We start from the raw sequence: 17324 nt of genomic DNA, 5'->3' as shown, positions 1-17324 counted from the left end.
GACTGAAGAGGTCCCCGAGGCATCCCTTGAAGGAAAAATGGAATATGGGGTCCATGAGGAACTTCAGGTCAGGTCTGAGTAATGGAAAGAGATGTATAAGGGGAAAGGGATATATACACTTGTGTAACTCCTGCGGGACGGGGAGGGGAGGAACTTTGGGAAACAGAGGCCAGAATTTGTCCCGTCTATTATCGAAGGTTGTGGGATGGTTCACATATCTTATGCATGTGGTATGTTTCCAACGTGTAGTCTTGCAAACCTCTCCCACACCACATTTCCACCACCACCCCCTCTATACTTTTTCCACTCCACAGTGACCATTGGCTGAAAGCATTCAGTTGGGAGATTTCCTTTTTTGTTTTTTAAATGGCTGCATTAAAGAGCTCAGGCCATTAAACAGAAGCATAAAAATCAGCAACCTTCTCTCTTTCTAAAGTTTAATATTTCCTGTGCTTTTTTAAAAAAAAGAAAAGGAAAAAAAAGGATTAAAAAGAAATATCAAAGCTACTGGAATAAATTAACTGTCCTCCAGGCCTCTTTATACTAAATGCACCAGAGCAATTTTTCTTCTATCCCTCCTCCACCCTCCAAATCTTTATAGTGTTTCTCTTTTCTCCTTCTCTTTCCCCAGAAAATGGCAAACTAAGTCAATTTCAGAAGGGAGGGGAGAGGAAATCGAAAGTGCTAGGCAGGGTGCAGAAAAGCAAAGCTAGGTTGGCCTATGACTGCAATAAAGATTGAGTTGGATTTGAAAGAGCAAACCACTGAGTCCATCCATCTCTGAGGATATTCACCCCTCACATTTTCTTTTATTTTCATGAAGCAAATAGCATTGGTTCCTAAATCCTTTGAAATCAGAGGAACAAAGATCACACAAGGTGTCCCTTCATTATAGTTTTTCTCAACACACACAGAGATACACACACAAAAAGAGAAGATTGACCCAAGAGCCAACCATTCTTCAAAAACAAGGGATGGTCTGAATGGTGCAAGAAATTGGGGTGAAGTGGATCCCCTCACTTTTCCCTCCCACAAAACACTAAGACTTAGTTTACTTTTTCTTCTTTCTATTTTTTTATTTAATCAGCACATGATATCAAATAGGATTGCAAATGATAAAAGACCTCTACAATTATTCCTACACTGGAGGCAAGAAAAACCCTACCAGATCTTAAATCAGAGAATCCTGTAGCCAAGCTCAGCAACTCTGAAACAGCCTAACAATTTTGGGGTTTTCAACTTGTCTTAACTGGCAGATTAAAGCTCAGAGTCATCAACAGGATAATTTACCAGAACTGGAAATCAAAACCTTTTTTTAATTTTAAATTTTTGGCATGATTGTCTTATTGCTGTAGTACAATATATTGAACGTTGTGGCATGTATGTGTTTGTGTGTATATAACACATTTTCTTATGTACATATGTTATATACACACACAGAAAGTTCTGTGATGATAGAATGTTGGTCCTTATATACATCTCACTCAGTCATATAGATTTTTATTTGATTTTTTTTTTAAATTATCTTCATACACAAAGAAAAAAGAGAAAGGCGGTATAGCACAACCTGCTTGTCTCACTAAGAAGCAGAGCTACAGAAGAGAGAAGGCATCAAAAAGACAGAAAAGTAGGAAAAACTTCTCATCAAATTCATCCTACGCATTATTTTTTGGGAAAGGCAAGCATCATTTTGAGGTTTTTGTGTCTTGTTGTTTTTTTAAACGCTCATCGAAGACGCCACATTCATTTCTGCCAGGTGATTCAAACGTGCATAAATGTTGATGAAATATAGCATATATAAACTACGCCATATGCTCTCATTATAAGTAACTGGATTTTGACGTGCTGCTTCGGTTCCGGCTATAAAACGTTAACTGCTGGCCTCCTTGATTACACAGATCTGCATTTTTGTGCCTTCCTGCAAATAAAGGTAAAGGCGCGAAGTATCTTTTGTCCAAAATGTGCCTGTGCGTTTTATTAGTCAAGGAATTACAGAAGAGGGTTCATAACGCCTTTAAGGGCAGGGGGTGCTGCGCGAACCCTCCTTTTTTTTTTTTTAACATACACGGCCCAGTGGTTCGCCATCCAACCTAACCAAACAGTGGGCTTGTGCTCCAACCTAACTTTGACGTTGTTTTTGCAAGTCATCGCTGACCGATGCACATTCAGCCCCCCTCAGATTCTGGAGCTCGGCTCCCACCCCCCTCTCTGAAATCGTCTTGTCAAGGCCTGGAGGTAAGGCGCCGCTTTTTTTTTTTTTTTTTTGGTAAATAAAGCGACTTGGGGGCGTCTAAAGATTGAGCAACAGCGCCATCTCGCGCCGGTTTGTCCCCAAGGCACGCGCCCTGCGGAACGGCGCGGGGTGGTGGGAACATGAGAGCCCCTTTCGGACGGTCAAAAATAGAGACAGATCTCCCAGCACCACCTCCTCCTCCTCCTCCTTCTCCTCCCCCTTCTTCTCCTTGGTTTTTTTTTTTTTTTTGGTACTCCACCCATCCCTTCCTCCCCCGCCTCTCTCCTCCCCCCCCCCTCCACACCATCCCGCGTTCCCACTCCATGCATACTATTAGGTCCCATAGGAAACAAAAGCCGTGTAAAACCCCATTTCTTTTCCTAAATAACAACAAGAAGAAGGAGGAGGAGGAAAGAATTAGAACATCTGGCGCTATTCGGTCAACAACAGATTCCCAAGGCTTGGAGGGGGGGGGGAATTAGGTTTTAATTATTGGAGGCGCACCCTTCGCTCAGGTTTCTTCTGCCCCCCTCCCCTCTCTTCCGCCCTGCCCCAGCTAAAACCCCGGTTCTCAGAACAATAACCCTCACGGCACCCCGCTCGTGCGCGCGCGCGCACACTCGCACCCTTCCACCACTGCCCGAGCGAAAGGCAGCCGCTTCCCTCTCACCTCTCCTGTCCATCTCACCCCCTCCCGCCGCCGCCCCCCCTCCCGGTTCACAACCTTTAAAAAAACAAGGGGGGGGCTTCCTCCTCTGCCAAGCGCTAGGAGGGGGAGCGGGTGGGTGGGGGACAGAAGGTGGGCGAGAGGGAGGGGGCGAAATGCGTGTCTGTTGTTCGTTGCCGGTAGACAAAACATTCCAATAATCCAGTTTCAAAGGGAAGAGCACCCCACCTTATTAAAACCATAAAACGATTAAGGCCAGACGTCTAGCCGGTTCCGTGGTCCTGTTTTTGTTCAATTCTATTCAGCGCGGAGACAATCAAAGTTGTAAAAGCTGGCATTTTTGGGCTGCGGAAATGTACCTCTGGGCTGCTTTCAAAGCCGCTGTATCCTGTCTTTTTTGTGTTGACTACAAAAGGGTTCTGTTTGGGGTTTTGTTTTTAAGGACAAGATGAGAGGCCCACTCCTTCCTTCCTTCCTTCCTTCTTTCCTTCCTTCCTTCCTTCTTTCCTTCCTTCCTTCCTTCCTTTTCTCCTTTCCTCCTTCTCTCTCTTTTCTCCTCTCTCCCTCTCCAATGCGTATACATATCCCCATCTACCCCCACCCCTATATAACATCCACACAAGCAACACCACCGAGAAATGGGGGAGGGGATGTTTTGTTATTAACGGGATTTTTAATTTAGCAACAAAAGAAAGCATAACGAATCTGGCTGAGGCGAGAAGTAGGTTTCACCAACGAATGCAAGGTTGCTTGCACAGTCGGTCCAGTTGGGTGAAGATGCTTGAAGATACAGTCTCAATATGCATATTTGAGTAAGTTATTCCCAGTTACTTCTGGGAAAATGTACACACACAGATCCATACATACATGCCTGCCATTAAATTATATCTATGAAAAGAGATGCCCTGAATTTTATGTGGAAGACTTGTGCAGAAACTGACACTATATTCCGCCATAAAACAAAGCAAGCTAGAAAGAAACGGGGAAAGAAAGAGGGAGGGGGGAGGGAGGGTGGGTGGGTTGGAGGGAGGGAGGGAGGGAGGAGGAAGAGGCGAGAGAGAACAACAGTCTTATGGAAACAAAGGAAGCATAACTTACATTCTTTTCTTCTCCATTACCTCCAATGGGAGCTCTGCTCTGCTGAAGACGATTGGGTAGGGGGGAGGAGGGGTTGGGGGAGAGAGAAAGGTGAAAGAGGCTGCATCTTTAGTCATCTTGAAAATGAGGACTGGTGGAACTGGAAGGGTCTTCAAGCATGGGGAAGGCTCAAAGTTAATAAAAGAGACACAGGCCTGGGACTAGTCTATCAGAGAGATGGTGGGAAAAGGAAGGAAGGAAGGAAGGAAGGAAGGAAAGAAGGAAGGAAGGAGGAGGGAGGGAAGGATTTTAAAGATGGATATTCTTTTTTGTTTTATCTTTTCAAATCCACATTGAATGCAGGGTTGTAACTACTAAATTGCCTCCGCCAGCATTCCTGTTACAGCAGACAAAAGGAAGACGAGGGGAGGGGGTTTATACATATTTATTTATTGCCCTTTACACGGAACTTTTCAATCTTTCCTGCCCTTCCGCATTGCTGGGTGATCGGACCCTCTTGAAAAACACTGCACAAAAAGCTAAAGCTTAGCTGTTACATTTTTTGTTTGTTTGTTTTGTTCGAACGGATAAGCATTATTTTCCTGCTCCCAAGTCCCACCTCCCCGGTCTTATGCAACCTAGATAAACACACAAAGCCTGCAAACTTATTTTCATAAACGAAAAGGCAGACAAAAAGTACGAAGTAACCATTTGAGGACATCAGCGGGCAAAGGGTTCCAGGTTTTTTTTTTTCCCCCCTTAAAAAAAACAAAAAACATTTATTGTGTTGTTCGTTTCTAGGGAGGCTTGGATCTAACAAGCTGCGGTCTGTTTACCATTAGAAAAATTAGAAGTTATTTGGCTTCTTCTTTCTTTCAAGAAAAGCAATGCTTTATAAACAAGTTGTGCTGAAGAATCTCACAGGCGTCTTTTCCCTTTTTTAAATTTTTTTTTAAAAAAAATCCTTTGACTTTCATTTCAACGGCCTGGCAACAGGAGACCTGCCTCTGCAGAAAAGCTTTTTGAATGAGCTATGAGAAATTAGAAAACCTGGCCTTCCACCATCCCAGAGCCCCCTCCTCGCGTTGCCACCTTTCCCGCCGGCCCCCCCCCGGGTCATTTAACTCGTTCCTAAACAGAGAGACCCTCGGAGTTTTAACACTCCCAGATTCCCTTTCTCCCGGCCCGAGAAAGCGGTTTTAAAAGGGGCCAAGGGGCTGGGGGGCGGGGAACCTTCCATCCGAATTCCACTCTCTTAGGCTTTATAACATTTTAAGCTTTTTATTATTATTTAGATGATGCTTCTGTCGCTATTCAGTCCTAACACTACCATTAGGAACACCCCATCCCCCCTCCTCTTCCCCCACCCCCCACCCCTGTGGTGGTGGTGGTGGTACATTACGAACCTAATTCGTAATTGCTTGGGCCCCCAAGCGAGACACTAACAAGTTTTTGGCACTTCGCTGATAATCCCAAAGCGTTCCAATAGAATAGTCTCCGGGCGATCACAAAAAGTAAAGAGTAAAACTATCTGCGAACAGAACCGGACTGGAGCCCTTATTTAATCTCGTACACATTCTTTGATTGCCCAGGGTCATAAATTAGTACAATTAATTACCCCAAATTAAAATGCAGAGCACCCTGCCGCCTTTTACCCGAATCTTCTCTCTCTCTCTCTCTCTCTCTTTTACGAGCATGACTTTAGGCAGATATTGGTATATTGAGAGACAAGGAGAAAGGATCAGGAGCTCAGAGACTGAGAAAGGAAAATAGAAATAAAAAAATAATGGTAAACATTGGGAGCCGAAGATCTGTTGTTTTCCTACAACTTCCCCGAGAGAAGATTATTCTGGTCTTCTATTTTTCGAAGGAAACCAGCGGTAATTAAATGGAGCTTTCCCCCCCCCAGAATTTGTATCCTTAAGAATTCCAGAACGTTGTGTTTCCCTGCTCTTCCCTTCCTTTACAATTTACTCGGGGGAGGGGGTATTATTCCTCCATAGGAGTTTACATTTAAAAAAAAAAGACACCTTGATTACCGACGGATTTTTTTCCTCCTTTTTTGGGGGTGACGTTAGGTATATATTTACAGAAAGCTGTTCTACTATAGCAAAACATAACAGTGTTACAAGAACGGTTCTGTGACAATCAGAGAAGACACAAATAAGTACACCAGTTAGACAAGAGGACAGAAACATTGTTTTGAGCAATCACTCCCCCCCTCACTTTTTTTCCTTTCTCTTTCTTTCCACCCCCCACCCACTTTTATTCTTTGCATTGTACAAAATATGCAACCACAACATCATAAAATAATTAAAAAAAAACCACTGGATAAATTTAACTTACAAAATAAAATACTAATCCAAAAATTCAAGTACTTTTGTTGTTTTTTTTTTCTGAAAAGAAAAAAAAGTTTATTTTTAGTTGCAATTGTTAGGGGTGTGTGTGTGTGTATGCGTGTGTGTGTTTGCATTTTGTAAAGAAAAGCACTTTTTATGTTTCTCTTTCCCTCTGTCTCTGTCTCTCTTTCTCTCTCTCATTTTTGTTCCAGAAAGGTTTGCCGTGTTTAACTAATTCTAAACACTCATCAGCACATTAAGGGGGAAAAAGTCAGGAACAATTTCTTTCATAGGAAAAACCAGCGCCTTGATTTCTCCACAGAGTGGAAGGATGTGGCCAGTTTCACTGCTGCTCTTTATTATTGTTATTATCGGTTTTCTCTTTATTCATTTTCTTCATTTTCATCCTCCTGTTCTGAAACCAGATTTTGACTTGGCGCTCAGTGAGATTTAGAACCCTGGCCACTTCATAACGGCGGTCCCGAGTTAGGTACATATTGAATAAAAACTCTTTTTCTAGTTCCAGCGTTTGATATTTTGTATAAGGACATCTTTTCTTTCTTGTAGAGCGTGCATGAATCCAATTTGCAACAGGATTATCTGCAAAATAAAGATTGGTGCGTTTAATTTATTAATAATTGTTTATTTACCTACCCACCTCTGTTTGTTCATTTAGCCCTTACCCAGATCTGCATTTATTGATGGCAGTACCTTCAAATAGAGATGCTCTAAATACATAGCCCATCCTTATAATTTTAGTATTTATCTAAAGTCTCCTATCTAAAATGTCTCTTTAGACAAGCGAGCATTCCCTGCTCCAGCCTGAAGTGACCTTCACGATTTTTAAGGGCACATCTATTCTTTTATAGGAACTGAGCGTGCACTGTGTTCATCAGTGTGCAAGCAGGGAGGCACTAAACAGTAGTGAGTTTAACTAGTTCTGTTCTGCACCCTGCTTCTGACTATCATTTGATTTTATTTAGCGATCATTTTCTCCCACAAGCTGCAATTCTAAAATAAAACTAGGGCCAAGAGGTTGTAATAGCAACAATAATAATAATATGCCTCTCTCGTCTCTATTAAGGGTAACTCAAGAACACAATCATGAAAAGTCTAAATTCCCACCACTTCATAGGCCCATAAACTCTGTTTACAAGCCTGGCTCTCCAGCTCTCTCCCCTATAACTTCCCATTGATGGAGCTGCCAGCAATTTTAAAAGGAATGAATATATATATATATATATTCAGACAGTGCCCCAGAAGAAGCCTAGTGGTTTCAAATAATAATAATAATAATTCTCTTCCCTTTTCTGAGCACTGAAATACTATCCCTTGCAGACCCTCTTTACAATTTTCTCTGAAGGAATTAACTCGTCCTTCATATTAATTATTTCTTGGGTGAAATTTGTAATGTGATGAATATGCTATTGATAGTAGTCTCCTTTAGTCCATGGTCTGTGCCTCTTTCCCTCGCTCCTTTCTTTCCCTCCCCATGAATTTGTATAAGTACATTTGCCTATGTACTCTGTCTGTGGCACAAATACAATTAAAATTATCAGGATGAACCAGTATTTGACCAGCATTATCAGGCCTGAAAGGATTTCTACACACCTGGCATGGGAATCTGTCTATAGAGCACAAGGGGAGGGGAAGAGACCAGCTCTGTTTATCTCTAGATGGGCACCCCCCCCCCCAAAAAAATGCACACACATATCTTTTGCGGGGCATGTGAATCAATAAACAAGTGGGCATTATTTCTTGGCACTAGGGTCATCTTAATTCCACCTATTTTGCTTTCTGTTTCTCACCTCCCACCAACTGCACACAAGAAGAAAAAAAATCTCCCATGTTTAAATGGCAGATGTCCACTAGGAAATGAACATTTCACTGTGCAGAAGAATGATTACTTAAAAAAAAAAAAAAGCAAAGCAAAGCAAAGCAAAAGCCCAAATCCCTTGGAGACCCTTTCAGCTGTTTTAACAGTGTTCAAGGTTATTTCGTCTCTCTCTCTTTTTAAAAAGTCCCTTTACTAGTAAGTTACACTGTAGAATTCTTTTTCTTTAAAAAAAATGGAAATGGGGGGGGGGGAGAAAAGATGATGTGTATTATTAACTATTCTTTCCAACGTTTGGACTTCTCTTCCCCCATCTGCTAAACTCCCAACAGCGTTCTGTACTTTCCCTAAATCCAATTATTTGTTTTCTCAGCCCCTTCCTTTATTTGCTCTATCCCTCTCCATTGCTATCCCTTAACTTTTCGATCCCCGTTCTGGATGGAGGCAAAAATCTGGGGAGGGGGGATAATTGTCTGGAATGGGGTTTTGCTTGTTTATTTGTCCCCCCCCCCACCCAAAGCTTCCTCAGGAAAATCTCCCCTGCTTTTCAGTACACATCAACATCCCAATATTCTTTCCCCTCCCACAGACCCCTGATGGCTTTTGCCAGACTTCTTCCTTCAAAAGTCAGAAGGACTAAAATGCAAGGAAGAGTGTGGGCAAAGCAGGTTATGGCTAGTTTAGGAACAAACAAAGTAGCCCAGATGCGAAAGAAAAGCAAGCGAGAGAGAGAGAGGACGAAGGACCCATCCAGATCCCGTAACAATAATAATGCTCATTAAAAACAAATCCTTTTTTTTTTCTTCCCTTCTTCGCCCCCTGCCGCCCTCCGTTCCCAAAAATCAAATAAACCAGCTTTCCTCCAGGTTTGTCAGCCCTTGTAGCTGGAGATCCAAGGGAAGGACGCCAAGAATTCTAAACAGTAAAGGTAATTTCTTTTTATTGAGCACTGTGCCAGGAGGCTGTAATGCCTTCCCGGTTGTAAACAAGAATGACTTCGACTTACTAGGGTCCAATTCGGTCTTTTCTTCTTTGTGTTTGTTGGAAGCGACGGCCTCAGATTCCGGAGAGGGTATAGTCTGCGGGGTTCTGTCCCTGAGATCTCCCGGGGATCCGTACATATAATCCGGATAACTACGTCCATCCACCGGTCCGCAGTCCCTGCGGCCGTGGAAGGCGTCGGGTTTAAGCCCGTAGTGCCGGCTGCTGGCTGGAAAACCTGGGAACGAGACCGCGCCGGAGATAGGCTCCAGCCAAGTGCGCATATACCGAGTGTCAGTTCCAATGTGTGGCTGGTGGGTGTACGGGTGGTAAACCACGGACGACTGGGAGTGCACGGGAGCCCACGAAGTGGTAAAAACGGCCGGTTTGGGGGCAAAGCTGCAGGACGGAAAATCTGCACACTCCGGTACCAATCCTGACGGTCGGGCTGCAGCAGGATGAGAGCCAGTAGCTGGGAACCGGGACGCCAGCAAGTCGTCGCTCTCGTGGCTAATCAAAGAATCTACATAATAGTTGCTTATGGGACCCGAAGCCGACATTGTTCCCCCCTCTTTTACATTCATAAGATTATTGTATGAACTGTATGTGTACTTTTTATCTTCTCATAGAACAATCAGGGCAGGTAATTATTTTTTCAGCCTTTCCTAGCGTGCCATTGGCTCCGAGATCCCACGTGATTATATTTACCCAAAATACAGTGTAGATCAATCCGCAGGTCTTTTTTTTCCCCCTCTCCCTCTTTCTATTTTTTTTTTTTAAATAATGCCTATGCGACTTGGGTTTTCATCAAACTCTTGAAATAATGCCGTTATTAGCAGCAGCGGTCGGATCTTACGTGTCGTAAGCTGAAAGGCGATTCGCTCGTTGGCTTGGCTTGGCTGGCTGGCTGGCTGGCTGGCTCGGCGACCTGGCTTTTCCATAGCCCTGCTGCTAATGAGGGTGTAAGGTAGCTGGTGTAGCAAGGTAGCACAAGGAACTATTTCTTGACGCAATTTGTCTCTGTCTACTCGCTCTGCTTCTACAGCTTTCGATAATGGATACATTACATGGAAGATCTTTAAAAGGGGAGGTGGCCGATGGAAGGTCCTTACGGAGTGATCCTGCTTGGCTCTCAGCCTCTCCGGCACCGGCTCCTGAATTTTAATTACATTCATGTATGTATATGTATGTGTATGTGTATACCCACAGATACATATATTCATATACACATTCATGTTTTGTTTTGTTTTGCCAGATAAAACCATCCGTTTTTCTACATACATGTTATGTGTATGTGAGGGAGAAGACTGGGTGAACACACACACACACTCGCACGCACATACATACAAACGCACAAGACGCACGCACGCACATGCACAACACACACACGCGTGCACACTTTGTGGGAGGAAAGAAGAAGATGCCTTTGTAAAACCCAGAGACTGGAAAATAGCAAGAACTCCCAAAAAAGTGGCATTCCTCTTCCCAAGAGGCTACATTATTCGGCAAGTAGTCGTAGATGTTTTTTATGTCCTTCAATAAAATTTTTACGAGGATCATTTGATTGTTCATGAATGTGTCGTTCACTAAATAAAACTGTACGAGTAAGTTTCAGTGATGAGGCATAAGTGGGAGTGAGGGAGTTTGTTTTTGCAACTGAAGACAGAAAGCTAGGGTGTGTTTGTTTAAAACGATTTGTTCTCTTTTCCTAGATTAATGTGTGTGGGTGCCCGCATTAAAAATACCTGAAACTTTCTGTCGATTCAATCGATTTGCAGAACTTCACTGAAAACACGTATCTGTGTCTGTCTGTCTGTCTGTCTGTCTGTGTGTGTGTGTGTGTGCGCGCGCGGGTGGGTGGGTGGGTGAACGCACGCGCGTGCGTGTGTTAAAAAAAATATAACCTTGGCTTGGTAGAGTAAGGTGATCGGTATAGTTTATTACCCTTAGTGATCTGGAAGGGTGGCTTTGGTCCCTGACTCTGGAAAATAAATCTGCAAAAAGGATGTGTGTGTGTGTGTGTTTGTGTGTGTCCCTCGGTTCAAGAATACAAGAACACAACAAGAGAGGCAGCGGCAGCTACTACTACTACAACAACCGTGTTGTTCCTTTTTGTGGTTTTTGTCAAAGAAGGACCAAGATTTCCAATACAATAACAGCAGAGGCGGCTTGGAAGTGAGGTACAGTTTCGACCCAGTGGAGGGAAGGGGGTTACAAGGCTTAAGGAAAGTGGGTGCTTATGGGGCTGGAGATGGGGGAGAGAAAAGGGACATTCAGAGGAGGGGGGAACCGTGTGCCCCAGGGAGATGGAGTAACCACTAGGGACATACTCAAGGCTGAGGGCTCAGGTCTCCTCTTGCTACAGGAGCAGGCAGTGGATTTATTTTTAGGCAGCTTGCTGGGGGTGGGTGGGAACTGAAGGTGCATTTGGGCAGGCAGGCAAAGTAGCAGGCAGAGCCATTTCCCCTCTCGGTTAGTGCTTATTCACTGGTTATTGTCCTCCTCCCCCTTTTTCTTCTCCCTTGAAAAAGACTCTGGAAAAGTTGTTTGATGGAACTGATTAAATGGATATTAACTCAGGAGGTCTTGATCGGTGTGCCTCAGCCTGCCCTGGCGGGAGTAGTAAAACTGTATTTTATTCCATAGGGAGCAGACTTGAAATAGAAATGCTGTACGGTTTGGATGTGTGTCCTTGTGCCTGTGCCTGTGTCTCTGCATCCAAGATTTGAAAACAGTCTTGCTGCAAATGCTGCACTAACCCCCTTCCGTCCACAGTTCTCCTCCTGTTTTCAACCTTGCACTTTCTGGAGGAGAAATTGTCCTGCAAGGAACCTAATGTGTCCTTTGGCCTGCCTTGAGTTCATTTTGTCTGTCAATCACAATTCTCTAATGACTTCATCTTTCCCCTCTGAATCTTGGGGTGGGGGGTGGGGGGGACTATGCTTTGATGGTCTTACCTCTGGGCTTTATATGGGTAGAAATATAGGAGCATGTGGGCGGGTGGAGGGATGCAAAGGGGGATAGGAAACATTGGAGGATATCAAATCCTTGCTTAGTTGCACTGAAGAAATATAATTTTCTTTGCAAAGAATCAACCTTCCAACTGATTGAAAGATCATATATATGTGTGAGTGTGTGTGTATGTTTGTGTGTGTGTGTGTGTGTATGTACGTATATATATATATATATATATATATATATATATATATAGAGAGAGAGAGAGAGAGAGAGAGAGAGAGAGAGAGAGAGAGAGAGAGAGAGAGAGAGAGAGAGATGTATAATGTATGTGTACATGTGTTTATATATATGTATATCCTATACAAAGAGTAAACAGAAAGTATAACATTAAGCATAAAAAGAGGGACTAACGCATGAATCCAAGTCAAGAATAACAGATTAGAAAAGGACGCCGGGGCGACCATAGGAGAAGCCAGCAAGGTCACTGAAATATCCTTGAAAGAAGCATTTAGCATTTAGCATTTAGCCCGACAGCAGCTGAAAAGTAGAAGTTGCCACTTTTATTTACCAGGGATCCTCTTATCCCCGAAAACAACAAAAACAACAGCAATTTTCCCCCACGGCTGCAGGTTGTCGTGGGGCAATGATCCTTGAGGGCTCAAGGTGCAAAGATCTTGATGCAAGTGCCCTCTGGAAGTTGTGCTATGCCAGGGAACATAAGATAATGAAAGAGACAGAAAGACTACAGATTGTCCACAGATAAAATCAAATGAAAGACATGCCTTTGCATCCAGAATATTCTATATCTATCTATTTATCTATCATCTATCTATCTATCTATCTATCTATCTATCTATCTATCTATCTATCTATCATCTATCTATCTACAGTATCTATCTATCATCTATCTATTTATCTCTCTATCTCTCTATCTATCTATAGTATCTATCTACAGTATCTATCTATCTATCTATCTCTCATCTATCTATTTATCTATCTACAGTATCTATCTACAGTATCTATCTATCTATCTCTCATCTATCTATCTATCTATCTATCTATATCTATCTATCTATCTATCTATCTATCTATCTATCTATCTATCTATTATAATCAAAACTCCTCATTCCTAACGAAGAAAGGTGCCCCTTTGAAATGGGCACCATTCTGGGAAAGGATAAATTTTCAGTTAACCTTGCCAGAGCAGGGTGGGAGGTATTGGGGGTGGGGTGTTCATATTTTCAAATGTTCTTCTTTGGGGACAAGAATTTTAGTTACAGAAGTCTAACGCATTGGCTACATTTCTATGCACTCTGCCCAGATTTTGCATCGTTATCTAGGTAGCAAGGTGAAAATCTAGCCAGCTCACAAGGCAAAAACCTGCCCTTCGATAAAAGATACAGTAGAAAGTCCTTAAAAGAACGTGGAATGTCCAGGTTATTTTCTATGTGAATACATACATACATACATACATACATACATACATACATACATACATACATACATACATACGAATATATATATATATATATATATATATATATATATACATTCAATTATATATATATTATAGATTATATATCTATATCTCATTGTATTTTATAGACTTCGTCGAAACGTAGCCAAGACACTTCCAATTTTACACGGGAGAAAACCCGAACAACCAAAGACATATATATATATATATATATATATATATATATATATATATATATATATATATATATATATATATATATATATATATATATATATATATATATATATATATATATATATAAAATACAATTAGATATAGATATCTCATATTAAAGCGAGGATAAAGGAAGAAAGAGTCATTTTATATCTCATTGTATGATATATATATAATAAATATATATATAAAATTTATATAATTGTCTTTAAAGCTAGGAAAAGGAAGAAAGGAAGAGTCATTTTTAAAAAGCTGCGGTTTTTTTAAAAAAAAATGTCATCTGTGACGTGCATGGGAAAAAAAAGAGTAATCTGAACCCCTCTGGAGATTTTATCGATCCTCAATTTAAATATGGCACGGAAGAATTATTATTTTCTAAGCGATTTCTGCCAGTTTTGTTTAGGTAGAAAAAGCTGACATTTGGCGAGCAGCCAGCTACCTATATTCCCCCTAGCGCACACTTGCACATCAGTGCACACCCACACGCACGATTGCACAGTTCTTCTTGCGTCCTTCCTTTGGCCCACACACACACACACACACACAGAGCCGTACGCAGTCTCGCTTCGATCTGATCCGGATATAAACTGTTGGCGTTCCGAATTCTCTGCTCCCCGTTTATTTCTTTGGGCTCCTGAGAAAAAAAAAGAAAAAGTTTCCCCTAATTTGAGAGGCGGACTCAAAAGTAGCCCCTCGCTGCCGCCGCGAGGACCTTAGTCCTACTCTTCTCTTCAGGAAAAGCGCTGAAGGTCGAGCGAAGGGTCTTCCATTTGTCTCTTAACCGCTCCCAACCTGGTCTACTTGCCCACTCTAGGCCTAAGGGGATCCGTGGAAGCAACCACAACACCCACAACCCACGGGGGGCTCCCAGAATTCCTGAGCAGCCGCTGGATTCAGGCTTGGAAACCGTAGGAGGAGGAGAAGGCGGAACCGGAGGAGCGCCCGAGAAACCTTCTGCAGCTCGATCTCTCCAGGGCGAAGCTCTCCGAGATGGTTGGGTTGAGCAAGCAAGCAAGCGAAAGACAAGACACCCATGCCTCCAAGGGATCAAAAGAGACCCACTCGCCCGCCCCCGCCCCGCTCCGCTCCGACTCCACCCTCGGGGCGCATTCCTTCGGCCCCGGTTGCCCAGTTATCTCACTAAACACCGTCAAGTTCGCATTAAAAAAAAAATCCACTCCCCCCCCCCACTCCCTCTTCCGGAGAACTGCTGAAGCCGCTTTCTCCTTCCCAGCAAGGCCCCGCGGTTGTAAACTGAAAGCATCGCGGGGTTGACAGCCCTTCATAAGGCAGAGCTCAATCGGTCCCCGCCGTTTAATATTTTCCCCGCGTGGGGACGCCTTTCTCCCCTAGTCCTCTCCCAAGGCCGAAGCACCCGAGTGGAAGAAAAGGGGGAATAGTGTATTGAAAAATGAAATGGGCTGCTAACGTCCACGAAAAGAGGCGGCGAGGAGGCTTGTGGCCTGGCAATTCTTTAAGGGTCCTTCTTTCGGGTGGTGATGGGGGGGGCGGCTGAATTCCCGGCCTTCCCTTCCCACTTCCAACCTCCACTTGCTTTTGCGGATTAAAAAATAACCGCGGCGGAGGGAAAAAGAACTGAGCAAGAACCCGATGCTTCTCTGCCATCCAAATGGATTTTTGGGAATGTCAGAGCGATGGAACCCTACCGTTGTTCTAAGAGGGACAATGGGAGCAGCGATAGTTAATGGTAGCAGTGGTGAGGGTGAGGAGGAGGAGGATGGTGCTGGTGAAAAACAGCAAGGACGTCGTTTCAGCTGGGTCAAAGATATCTCGGGTTTTTTGTTGTTGTTTTTTACTCTCTTTCTTAAACTGCGTGGCTCGGGGATAATTCTGTATAAGCGCTGTATTTGCAGGAATAATGGGCTATAGAACTTTACTTCCTGTGGGCATCTTCTTTCTATTTAACCCCAGGATAAAAGGTGGGGGGGGAGATGGAAAGAAAGCAGAAAGCTTAAAAATGTTCAGTACATTTAATTTTAAATGCAGCCTCCAGGAGTCTGTACCTGTTTAACCACCGCCTCTTTTTCCCTGCCCTTAAAAACTCTCTTCCTTGTGGTTAAGAATTTTGTCAGATGTTATGACTTGAGATGCCAGAGTTTTTAGTGCTTTGGTGGTGGCGGGGATAGAAGAACAATAAATTCCGAAGCGCAATTAAACCTCAGGACTAATCCATTTCACTGTGCTGTGGGTGTTTCCCTTGAACATTTCAGGCTGGAGGAGGAGGAGGAGGAAGAGAAAGAAGAAGAAAAAAGAGGAGCAGGAGAGGAAGAGGATGGCAGCAGCAGGAGGAGGAGGAGGAGGAAATTCACAAATGGAAGATGAAGTTGGGAGACATCAAAGGGACACAGTGTTTAAATGAGACATAAAACGGTTGGTCTTCTGCACCATTATCTCAGATCTCTCTCTTTCTTTTTCTTTTTTTTCCTTCGGTAACACAAATACCCACAACAGAATTCTTTCAAAACAGAATGCATTGGGGACAGGAGGGAGCAGGAATCACAGTAAAAAAATTAAAAAATAAATGAAAGCTCACACCAGACTTCCCCAAATGGAGTGCCTGTAAGATGTATGTATGTATGTATGTATGTATGTTATCAAGGGAGACTATCCCCACCTATTTCTCTGTTTAAAAACCAATACCAAACCCACCCTCCCCACTCCAGCATTCTCTTTCTTTCTATCAAGGCTGCTCAGAATGAAGCCTCTGGCCCACAAAGAAGACTCCTTGTGGTCTGTTTCAACCTTATTGCTGTCAAGGAGCTTTGCAGCCAGCTAGGTGTTAGTTCACATAAACAGGAGGTGGGGGGGGGGAGAGAGAGAGACAGCATTTATAAACAAGGGCAAGTTTCAGCCAAAGGCAGAGACAGAATGTTAGCCCCATTCTTCAAAGCCCCCCCCATCCCAGGGCTAGGCCTTGTCCTCAATTAGTGGTACCTGCTGCCCTCGCCTTAGCAGCCTCTCTTAGAGCTGAGTCAGGATACCTTTCCCTTGACAAACACAACACAGGCAGAGGCGGCTGCCTGCCAGCCAGCCAGCCAGCCAGCCAGCCAGCCAGCCTCTCTTTTTCCTGAAACGGTTCAGAATGTTCCTTTGAACTTTCCAGGAACTATTAAGAGTGTGGCTCAAAGGTGAAGGCGAACAGGGCAAAGAGCCCAGGAAGGAGAATTGCGTGTTGCACAGAGATGGTAGATGCAGATATGCCTCCCTTTCATTCTCTGCCACGCTGTTGAAATTCATTTTTTTAATCGATGCAGATATGCGCATGCATTGATATGCATATTTTATTGATATGCATATTTTATCGATATGCAGATATACCATATGCAAGCATAGCCTGCGTGCAGACAGCAAGGAAACAAGCTGAAACCTGCACCAATACTTACAAATGCATGCTCTATAGAGAGACCAAAAACCCTCCGCGCCCCAGCCCAATGAAAAAAACAGCTTGTTTCAAATTATTGCCTTCCCCAGGTTATACACGGGTTGTTGGTTTTTTTACAAATTACTCTCCCTCACGCTCT

The 17324-nt window shown here is 43.3% G+C and overlaps 1 protein-coding gene and 2 long non-coding RNA genes across 4 annotated transcripts; 2 read left to right on the top strand and 1 right to left on the bottom strand.

Annotated features, from left to right (window-relative positions):
* Positions 1–6594: 6594 nt before the first annotated feature.
* HOXC9 (homeobox C9) lies at positions 6595–10414 on the bottom strand. Of its 2 annotated transcripts, none has more exons than XM_058172527.1 (2): positions 9988–10414; positions 6595–6916 (listed from the first exon to the last, which is right to left on the bottom strand). In XM_058172527.1, the coding sequence occupies exons 1-2, from the start codon at positions 10412–10414 to the stop codon at positions 6660–6662; spliced, it is 684 nt and encodes a 227-aa protein (XP_058028510.1). In that variant the 3' UTR covers positions 6595–6659. The 2 variants fall into 2 exon arrangements, with proteins under 2 accessions (XP_058028510.1, XP_058028509.1); XM_058172526.1 differs by having other exon boundaries at positions 9157–10110.
* LOC131192923 (uncharacterized) lies at positions 8805–10526 on the top strand. Its single transcript, XR_009153815.1, has 3 exons — positions 8805–9078; positions 10177–10306; positions 10387–10526. It is a non-coding gene; the product is annotated as an uncharacterized LOC131192923 (long non-coding RNA).
* Positions 10527–11062: 536 nt separating this feature from the next.
* On the top strand, positions 11063–16193 carry LOC131192260 (uncharacterized). The gene is made up of 2 exons (XR_009153682.1): positions 11063–11311; positions 16014–16193. It is a non-coding gene; the product is annotated as an uncharacterized LOC131192260 (long non-coding RNA).
* Positions 16194–17324: the final 1131 nt, after the last annotated feature.

The sequence above is a fragment of the Ahaetulla prasina genome, chromosome 2, assembly GCF_028640845.1.
Source record: "Ahaetulla prasina isolate Xishuangbanna chromosome 2, ASM2864084v1, whole genome shotgun sequence".
NCBI classification, from domain to species: Eukaryota; Metazoa; Chordata; class Lepidosauria; order Squamata; family Colubridae; genus Ahaetulla; species Ahaetulla prasina.
This window is presented reverse-complemented; position numbering and strand designations above follow the sequence as displayed.